Genomic DNA, 10,323 nt, shown 5'->3' on the forward strand with positions numbered 1-10,323 from the left:
GGAAAAGAGTTCAACAAATTTCCGACTAAATTCCGACAAAATATCAAGAAATGACGAGGACCGAAGGCATTATGGCATGTCCATGTTTGAAATGTGGTAACGAACAGTTTCTCCATCAATATATTGTTTGGAATCATTTATTTTGGGGAGGATTTACACCAGGTTATTACGTTTGGTTTTCTCACGGCGAAGATTTTACTTTTGGGTCAAGTTCTCGTCGAAGTAGAAGAGGTAGAAGGAACATAGAAGATGATGTCGGCACAAGGGATGATGGTGACAACATTCAGAGGGAAGAAGAACATGTTGTAGGAGAAGAAAGAGAAACGTCACCAGTTATAATAGAAGGTAATAATGTTCCATAGGAACCTAATTTATAATCTAGGAGCTTCTTTGAAATGTTAGATGCTGCAAAACATCCGATATATGCAGGATGCAAAGAGGGCCTTTCACCATTATCTGCTGCCACTCGAATGATGAATATTAAAACGGACTATAATTTAAGTGAGGATTGTGTCGATGCATGGGCTGATTTTATCCACGAGTATCTATAGGAAGATTATTTATCACCTATTTCCTACAACGCTATACAGAAATTGGTTCAAGGTCTTGGATTACCTTATCAGATGATTGATGTATGCAAGAGAAATTGTATGATATATTGGTGGGAAACATCTAATTTATCACAATGTCGGTTTTGTGGTGTTGATAGGTTTTAACAGACAGGTGGGCGAAACAAAATTCCTTATCAGTGAATGTGGTATCTGCCATTGGCTGATAGGTTTAAACGCCGCAGCTGCGATGAGATGGCACGTAGAACATGAATTCTCCGGAGAGATGTCACATCCTTATGATGCGGAGGCTTGGAAGCATTTTACTTATATTTATCCCGACTTTGCGGCTCAATCGAGGAATGTGTATTTGGGGTTATGCACTGATGGATTTAATCCTTTTGGCAAGTCTGGTCGTAAATATTCTCTTTGGCCGGTAGTTGTCACTCTTTACAATCTTCCACCATCTCTTTGCATGATGCGCGAATTTCTTTTCCTTACCATTCTTGTTCCTGGTCTTAACCATCCTCGCCGTTCACTCGATGTCTTCTTACAACCGCTGATCGCAGAATTACAAATGTTATGGAACGAAGGCGTAAGTGTTTATGATGTCTCAACAAAATCTAATTTTATGATGCGTGCTGCGCTTATGTGGACAATTAGTGATTTTCCGGCTTATGCGATGTTGTCGGGTTGGACTACACATGGGAGGTTGTCTTGTGCCATTTGTCAAGACAATACAGATGCTTTCCAACTTAAACATGGGCGGAAATCTTGTTGATTCGACTGTCGTCGTCAGTTCTTAAGAATTCATATCGTCGGAGTAGTACGTTATTTCTTAAGAACAAGATAGTTGTAGATCCTCCTCCACCAAAGTATGATGGAAATTACATACTCAATCAATTTCGTGATTTTGATATAGATCGCACTAGTGATTGTGGAGGTAATGGTAATGAAAAGATAGACGGATATGGTGAGCATCATAATTGGCATAAGAAGTCTATCTTCTAGGAATTGCCATATTGGAAACATCTTTTACTTCGGCACTGCTTAGATGTAATGCACATTGAGAAGAATGTTTTTCAGAACATCATTAACACCATTTTGAATGTGCAAGGGAAGACTAAAGATAATGTAAAGGCGAGATTGGATTTGCCTGAAATTTGTGCACGTGAGGATCTACATTTGCTAGCAGAAGGAGTAGGCCAAGTTCCAATATGGGGATTAGATTCTGCAAAGAAATCCGCTTTTTTCAGTGGATCATCGAATCTGTAAAATTTCCAAATGGATACTCCGCAAACCTCACATATTGTGTTGATGATTATAGTGGAAGATTAGCCGGCATGAAAAGTCATGACTGTCATGTCTTCATGCAACGATTACTACCATTTGCTTTTGCGCATCTTTTACCAATTGAAGTCCATGAAGCAGTTGCAGGTATATGCTTTTTTCCCTTTAACAATATGTAATTGCATTGGTTGATTAACAAAAGTTTGGAATGCAAGTATTAGCTCATTTTTTAGGGATTTGTGTTCGAGATCCCTAAATTCTCCTGGGTTACGGAGGCTTAAAGAAAATGTGTCGATCATCATTTGCAATCTTGAGAAAATATTTCCGCCTGCCTTCTTTGATGTGATGGAATACTTGCCTATACATCTACCTCGTGAAGCTGAACTAGGGGGACCGGTCCAATATAGATGGATGTATCCTTTCGAACAATTCATGTTTCATTTGAAGAAGAAAGTTAAAAATTTAAGCAAGGTAGAGGGTTCAATTGTTGCACAGAGTATCAACGAGGAGACATCACACTTCTCTTCCTATTATTTTGCACCAACTGTCCAAACAAAATTAAGAAAAGCTGGAAGATACGTTGATGGCGGGGTAAAACCAAGTTACCATACGTCAGTCCCAGATATTTTTGCACAAATAGGGTGACTAAGTGGAAAGCAAAGAGAAGTCTGGTTAACTGATAAAGAGTCTGATCACATTCATACATATATCCTTCGCAACTGTGACAATGTTATACCGTTTGAAAAGTAAGAATATCTATTTTTCCTTTTATTATTTTTTATTTATGATATTCATTGATAGGAATGGTCCATCTATGTAATGTGTGTAGTATTTTTGTCGAACAAGGTAAAGGAGCTTATGTAGACATCACTGAGTCCGCAATTGAGGATATGAAACAAGCTGAATATGCGAAATGGTTAAAATATTATGTAAGTTACCCGATAATTGTGAAGTGGACATATGTGATATTTGAAACAACTTGGTGTTTGACTTTTATACATTAATTGCTTCTATGTAGGTCATGTCAGCTGCTAGTAGGAATGAACAATATCCTACTTGGTTTAAAGAATTGGTTGGTGGACCTTTGTCAAGAGCGATGGCATCACCAATGTATTGCACACGTCGAAATGTATTTAGAAAACGACCAACCATAGGATACAAGAAAACAGTTAACTACGGAGTACTTGTTCGTACAGAGACGGAAGAATACTATGGCGAAATCGTAGACATTTTGGAGGTTGAGTATTCGGGTATTATCAATTTGAAATGTATTCTCTTCAAGTGCAAATGGTACGATCCAACATATGGTGGCGGTGTTCGTATGACTAAATTTGGTGTAACTGAAATAAACTCCGCAAAGAGATTACGCAAGTATGATCCGTATATACTAGTGTCGCAGATATCACAGTTTTGTTACTTGCCATATCCTCGAGTAAGTCAAAGACAAGACCCATGGATCACAGCGCATCACATTAATCCAAGTAGTCGAGTTGATGGCTTTAAAGACACAGAAGCAATGCAACAGAATGTAATACATAACATTACTCAAATCGAACAATTTGATGATCCAGTTCCGCTAATTGATATCAATAATGTTGATGTTGAAGAGGTATATGATGATGACGAAGAAGAAAGCGACGAATTTGAAGAGTCTAGTAACTCAACTAGTTCAGAGTACTCATCGATTTAGAATAAATGTCAAAAACTTGAAGTGATTGTACAATATCGTATGTTTGGTTAGATAAAGAAGTTCATTTATTGTATTATGTTTTAGGTAAACAACTCCGCCGATTTTCCAACGAGAATAGGGACATGTTAGTAATAGATTTGTATTTCCAAAAAATATAAGTAATCTCCGATGACTTTCCGACGACTTTCCGACGACGTTTTCCGACGAGTTTCCGACAAAATTATTCCGACGAGATTCCGACAAAAATATTTCCGACGAGTTTCCTACGAAATGTACTCGGAAACTCGTCGGAAAGTTATGCCACTAAATACCGACGACGTGTGGTCGGAAAACCGTCGGAAATATTTTTCCGACCCGTTTCCGACGAAATCTCGTCGGTATTTCGTCGGATAAATAAGGTTCATTGGAACGCGGTTGATATTAATTACCGCTCATTTTTTACGCAATTCCGACGAATATTTCGTCGGAAATTTTTGTATATATAAGTCAGTCGATTTTCACCATCCTCACACCACAATTCATTTTCACTTCCCCTAATCACATTTTCACTCCTCTCTCTCTCTCGAAAATTCCTCGCAAATTCCACAAATTTGTTGAAGAAAAGAGGTTGTATTCATATTTTTGTTCATTTATTTCAAGCTTTTTCCATATATAAAGATACTAATAGTTTATATGTCAATTTTTAGGTTATGGCCGATAGAACATGGAACGGATACATGGATTACTGCCAAAACTTGGAAAGGGGCAACATGTATCCCGGTGGAAGCAGTTCAGATCCCAGCCGCCAAGCCAACCTATTCTCGATGATAACATGGATACTATAGTACCTGCCACTGGTCCAGACGAGAATGAAGAACCGATGGAAGCAGAACAACAACATCCTCTAGACACCACGACATTGGAACAACTCTTGCGAGCTCCGGGACGGATTCATTTGAAGAGATTCGATCCATCTCGAATAGATGGATCGTACTAGTAATTCCATCATTATAATTATTTATAAGAATTTATTTATGAACTTATAATTGATTACAGTTTATTTAAAAATTTGTAGCTATAAAAATTTCTAGTTATAAAAATTTAATTATAACTATTTAATGATAACTATATAATGGAGAGTGATTTTCCCGAACCCGCTCCTAATTTTTCTTCGGTCTCGGGAGAAACCAAGGATCGGTGGTACAAAGCGTTTGCGTTATGTTACAAATATTATATTTCAATTTTTTTTTTTAAATTATTAATTTTAGATTAAAAATATTAGATTAATAATTTAGCTTACAAATATTATAATTTTTTGATTTTATTTTATAATTTATATTTATTAAAATGTTGTAGCAAAAATATTATTGGGCGTACGAGGTAAATACCGAAGTGCGAGAACAATTTGATGTGATATGTGCTAAACGTCTCAAAGACAACGCATATGAGTGGAAAAAAAAGTGGAAAAAAGGGAAAGACAAACCAAAATTTATGCGAAGAGCGGTTTGGAATGGCTTGATCGAGTATTGGGAAATAGAAAAAAATAAAGAGCGTGGCGTAACCAACTCTAAAAACCGAAAGAGCGACCGCGGAGGTTATGGTATGGCAAAACACACTTGTGGAGCTGTACCATATGTTCGTAAAAGAGAAAATAATATAGTTCTTTTTGAAGCGTGATCCGGAAACGGGCCTTCTCCCCGATATGGTGACTTTCATAGAAGAGTCACACCGTCGCAAATCAGATGGAACGTTTGTGGATAAAAAGGCGGAAGTAATTGCTCAAAGATGTAGAGCTGCATAGGAGGAGAAGCTCACCCAACTATCTCAACTTTCAGATACTCTTCCAAATTACCAATTAACCGTTGGCGAGAAAGATGAAATATTTCGTTCGGTAATTTTTCTATCTTCTATTATTATAATTTTTAAAACTTATAATGATTAATATCTAATGATTATAATTTTTTGTAGCAAGTGGAGATGAAAAAGGGACGTAGATTTGGAGTTGGATCAATACCTTTTGACGATGTTGGAGCAGGATCAAGCTCAGCTTCGCATGCATCACAAGCATAAATGACCGCAGCAAATGAGGAAATAGCAGCATTAAAAGCTGAAATGAAGCAAATGCGTTTTTGGTCTCAGTTGATGGCCTGACAATATCCAGACGCCGTTCCTCCTCCAGGTCCAAGTTCGCAAAATCCAACTGTGCAGAGTGAATCAGATAACTTTGATTTCGATTTTGGTCGATCATGAACAATTTGTCGTATGTTTTTAATAAGTTTATAGAACTTTAAATTTTAATTCTGTTTTTGTATTATATAATCTACTCAATTATTAAATAGTTTTCTTTAAATAATTTTCTTTTATAATTTTTAATATATATTATCTAATAATAATATATATTTTCAAAAAAATAATATAAAACCTTCCGACTAATTTCCGACGTATTTGAAGTGGCTGTCTGAAATTAGTCGGAAAACAGAACCGGGAAAATTTCCGACGAATTTCCGACGAATTTCCGACGACAGCAATTTCCGACTAATTATGCGACTATTTACCGACGATTTTTTCCGACTATTTTTCCGATAAAAAACCGGCGAAATTTCCCGACACTATTCTGACGACCGTTTCCGACAACTTCCCGACGAGACCATCCGACAATTTTCCGACAAAAGCTTCCGACTAATATCCGACGAGCTTTTTCCGACGAAATTCCTGCTAACCGTTTCGTCGGAAATTACTGACCAATTTCCGACGAATTTACGTTTCCGACCAAGGATTTCCGAGGAGTTTGATTTCGTCGGAAATTAGTTGAAATAGCTCTTTTCCGACTAATTTCCGACTATATCAGTTGTTGGAATATCCTATGTTTTCTTGTAGTGTTTGTCTCTTGGCTATAGGTTAAGAGCAGCTGGGATAAGATAAAATGATACACACCCGTTAGAATAGATTCATTTCTATCGATGACTAATATATTCATTACAGTAACCATATTATTTGTTGTACAAATATTAACCTGATCTCCGGAAACGATGGCTGCCGGATTCACCATGTCAAGAGATTCTTCAGACATTTCCTCGGTAATTAAGCCATTCATTTGAAGGACTTTAGACACTTTGTACGAATCCTTACCGCCCCATATGTTTTCTTTTCCCACCGTCAATAAGAAAAGAAAGGTTTTGCCAACCAATCCCTTTATTTGATCAGGAACATCATCATGGTTTTCAATCTACATATATTATTATAAGGTTAGTTGTGAATATACATCCAGAGATAGGAATTATACATAATGATAACATTACCTCATTAAATGAGTCACCAAGAACAACATAAGCGTGTGCACCAATAATATCTTGAGCAATACTATCAAAGAGTAGACATTTTGTATCACCAGTTGAATCCATAACCTTGGCATAAAGCATGTACATGTTATTATGAGACAGTGGCATTAGTTAACCAAGTTTCAATCGGTTTTTTCTAAAATACTATTTAATAGAAGGAACATACTTTGCAACTACTCTGGTTACAACAATTTTGCAAACATCGCACCAAAGCTTTGGTTTGGCCTTCGTAGTGCTATTAGCACTGGATCCTTGATGAATTGGAGTAACCTTTTTGTTACAATTGCAACAACTGAAGTAATACCACGCCCAATCTGTGTCAATAGCGTATATTGTGCACATAAGTCTAGCTTTACCCTCCTACAATGTACAATAAGTTAATATTTACGAATATCAAAAAACGCATTGTAAAAGACTGGTCAACCTAAGAATGTCTTCATGTAGATTAGAGTAAACAATTTATCTCATAAGAACCTAATAGTTCTGTGATGGTCTTCCTTGAATACTCGAGGCCACAATTTGAATTGCTGATATTAGTAATTGCTAACCGTGGAACATTCTCACGTACAGCCAGTGCAAGACCATCGTGGGGTAGAGTACATATCGAATGAGACGGATGAATATAAGTATTTACTTAAAGAAAACGTAAGATGAGATACAAATAGAACGTACGATTGTGTGAACACGTCGACTTCAGGGAAATGTGGATTAATTTGAAGCTGGGAAGCATCAAATGAGTTCGAGACACTCTTGTTACCGTTATAAGTCTTAATTTTTGCAAATTTAAGCACACAGACAACCATAAAGCCGTCTGACTCAGCACATGCTCGATAAACTTGGGATGCAAATGCACCCCACAAAGTACATGCCATTATGTCATCCATGTTTAACAATAAATGTGTATTCGTGTTAGTTCTAGTATAGACGAATGTTATTATGTTAAATGGATCTCCCAAACAAAATTACTTACGTCTCGTCTCGCAGTTCGAAGTCAATCTTCGTAGTTGGCTTATTATTAGCTTCAATAGTTTCTATCTCACCAATATTTACGATCTGACCCATCACATCTGCGGATACACATATACGAACATATGTAAGGAAACGAATGTAAATGATATGTTAAAAGTAAAAGCGAATGTAACATATACGTATGTAAGTTAATAATAATATGTTTGTATCACATGTTAATAACATAAACGAATTTAAAAACACGTATTTAAAAACAAACACGTTTTCTTACAATATCCAGCGGATTAACATGTAACGAATATAAGAAAAACGAATTTAATTTACCAATCAACATAGATGGGTTGAGGTCTCCACTCTGTATTTTTGAGAACTTAGCCAAACTCAAGAAGTTCGAGTCGGAGACAGGATCACTCATTGTCACGACGGTGCCGTTGATGAATGCCATCTTATAAAGATGGTTTGTACGGCGAAACTGCCCAGAGGCATGGGTGAGTTGGAAGTTCTCAATAAACCTCCAATCACCGACAGGGAGATTATTGACATAGTGGTTCACCAGATCTTTTTTCACTGAGGCATGAATCTTGCAACCCTATATATAAAAAGATCAAACTTGTTAGTAATGACGGAACGTATCTAAAACATGGTCGAAACATACGGTAAATGAGCAGTTAAGTACTAACCTTGTCATCAGAAACAATCAACTCTAAGGTTTCAGCGGTCATGCTCGTATATTGGCGCCAAGAGTGAAGGACTTTCACCTGGACCCTCCATGCGGTTTTGTAAGGGCGGACGTCCCGTAAGAAAGCGAATGATGCAGCCATTATCGATATTGAAAAGCTTATGTGTGATACTAATGGAATCGATTGTGTGTAAAGTGTGAAACGATGGTTTCTGTTATGTGGGATATATATAGTGAAGGATGAGTAGTGTAGTGCTTCTTTAGGTTTAGTTAGGTCGGCCGAAAAATTTTAAAGAAAGTTTCAATCACATGAAGGATTTGATTTTAAACAAGCCCTACAATTATGCTATTGAGTTAATACATTTCCTTTAAGAAACAAATCTCGACCATATGTCCCGATGAAGGAATAAATATAGATTTCAGTAATCGTTTAACTTGGGGAGGTATTACCTAATTGTGATATTAATACCATGATCTTGCAATATAAGGAAAGAAGTATGTTTAGTAGTCGAATCCCAATAGCATTTGTTTGTCATTTGTTTAAATATTTGTTAGTAAAGAACATATGCGACAAGCCCAATAGCACCGTGAGTATCTCTCAACTTTATTGTGAACGTGTGTATTAAGGCTAGTATTCATATAGTTAAATCGGGTCTGATTTCAAAACACATAAACTGACCCGCAATGGTTATTTTCCCTTTTATCCTTAATGAAATAGTTTTGTAAAGTCAATCGTGAAGGGCAATATTTGTAAAAAAAAAGCTTCGCAAAGGGTGGTCAAAAAAAGGGTTGCAAAAATAACAAGATAGATGACTAAATTGTTTTTGTGTTGGTTTAAAGTGAAGTTTTTTTGTTTGTTTAATGTATATAGAATTTAAAAAAATATATATTTGGAAATTTTTTTTTTTTTTTTGAACAAACAAATATTTGAAAATTTATCAAATAAAATTAGCTGTTTAGAATTAAGAACATGTTTATATATAGCTGTAGTTCCTATAATAAATATGGTTATAATTTGTAAGTTACTTAATTTCAAATTATGATTACAAATCTATAATAGATGATGGCTAAATAGTTTTTGTGTTGGTTTAAAAGTTCAAACCTTTCATGCTAGACCCGTCCCACAATAGATATATAGATTTTTAACCCGCAGAAATCATCTTACGAAATCTAAAAACATACTAGCAAGAGCCTCCTTCAGAATCTCTCACCCAAATCATTCGAGTCGATTTTGAGTATAACTAGTAAAACCTAGTAGTACTGGTAAAACTAGTATAATTGGTAAAACTTGTAAAACCTAGTAGTATTGGCACTGGTAAAACTAGTATAACTGGTACAATTAGTATAACTGATCAAGTTAGTATAACGGTAAAACTAGTAAAACTGGTAATACTGATTAATGCAGTTGAACTAGTAGTATTACAAATTGAGTTTTTTGGATTTTTTTTGGCAGGATACAATGAGCGAAAACATTAGCATACATTATAAGTGCAAAGGTCTGAGGTATAATATTATGTTCAAGACAAAAGCGATTGATATAACGTTGTTGATGCTAAAAGGAATGACAAACAAGAAGGTTGGATATGTTCAGAGCCACGTTAGATTGGATTTATGCTACTCTCCGCTATTGGCAGAATTGAAGGAGAGGGAAAAGTGTACGCTTGATGATCATGACGATGTGCATGTGTATTTAATGTATTTTGATCATGAGAAGCGAAGATGTATGTTGTTTGTGGATGTCACAAAGGTATCGGAACAGCATGAGCAAGTGATTGATGATGATGATGATGATGATGATGATGATGATGATGATGATGATGAGGCTGTTAG

At 36.0% G+C, this 10,323-nt stretch overlaps 1 protein-coding gene across 1 annotated transcript; it reads right to left on the reverse strand.

Moving 5' to 3' along the window:
- Nucleotides 1-6,346: 6,346 nt before the first annotated feature.
- On the reverse strand, nt 6,347-8,635 carry LOC17880248 (replication factor A protein 1). Its single transcript, XM_023778501.1, has 8 exons — nt 8,495-8,635; nt 8,139-8,403; nt 7,818-7,912; nt 7,592-7,729; nt 7,012-7,205; nt 6,807-6,867; nt 6,521-6,733; nt 6,347-6,415 (listed from the first exon to the last, which is right to left on the reverse strand). Exons 1-8 carry the CDS (start codon nt 8,633-8,635, stop codon nt 6,347-6,349), a joined length of 1,176 nt encoding a protein of 391 aa, XP_023634269.1.
- Nucleotides 8,636-10,323: the final 1,688 nt, after the last annotated feature.

Source organism: Capsella rubella, unplaced genomic scaffold, assembly GCF_000375325.1.
Source record: "Capsella rubella cultivar Monte Gargano unplaced genomic scaffold, Caprub1_0 scaffold_7, whole genome shotgun sequence".
NCBI classification, from domain to species: domain Eukaryota; kingdom Viridiplantae; phylum Streptophyta; class Magnoliopsida; order Brassicales; family Brassicaceae; genus Capsella; species Capsella rubella.

Bases quoted from the DNA above. Each gene is read 5' to 3' on its own strand.
- LOC17880248 (XM_023778501.1), bottom strand. From the start codon at position 8,635: ATGGCTGCATCATTCGCTTTCTTACGGGACGTCCGCCCTTACAAAACC. The intron at 8,404-8,494 runs GTTAGTACTTAA...TTTTATATATAG, and splicing joins TGATTGTTTCTGATGACAAG to GGTTGCAAGATTCATGCCTC. The intron at 6,734-6,806 runs GTAATGTTATCA...TAATATATGTAG, and splicing joins TTGGTGACTCATTTAATGAG to ATTGAAAACCATGATGATGT.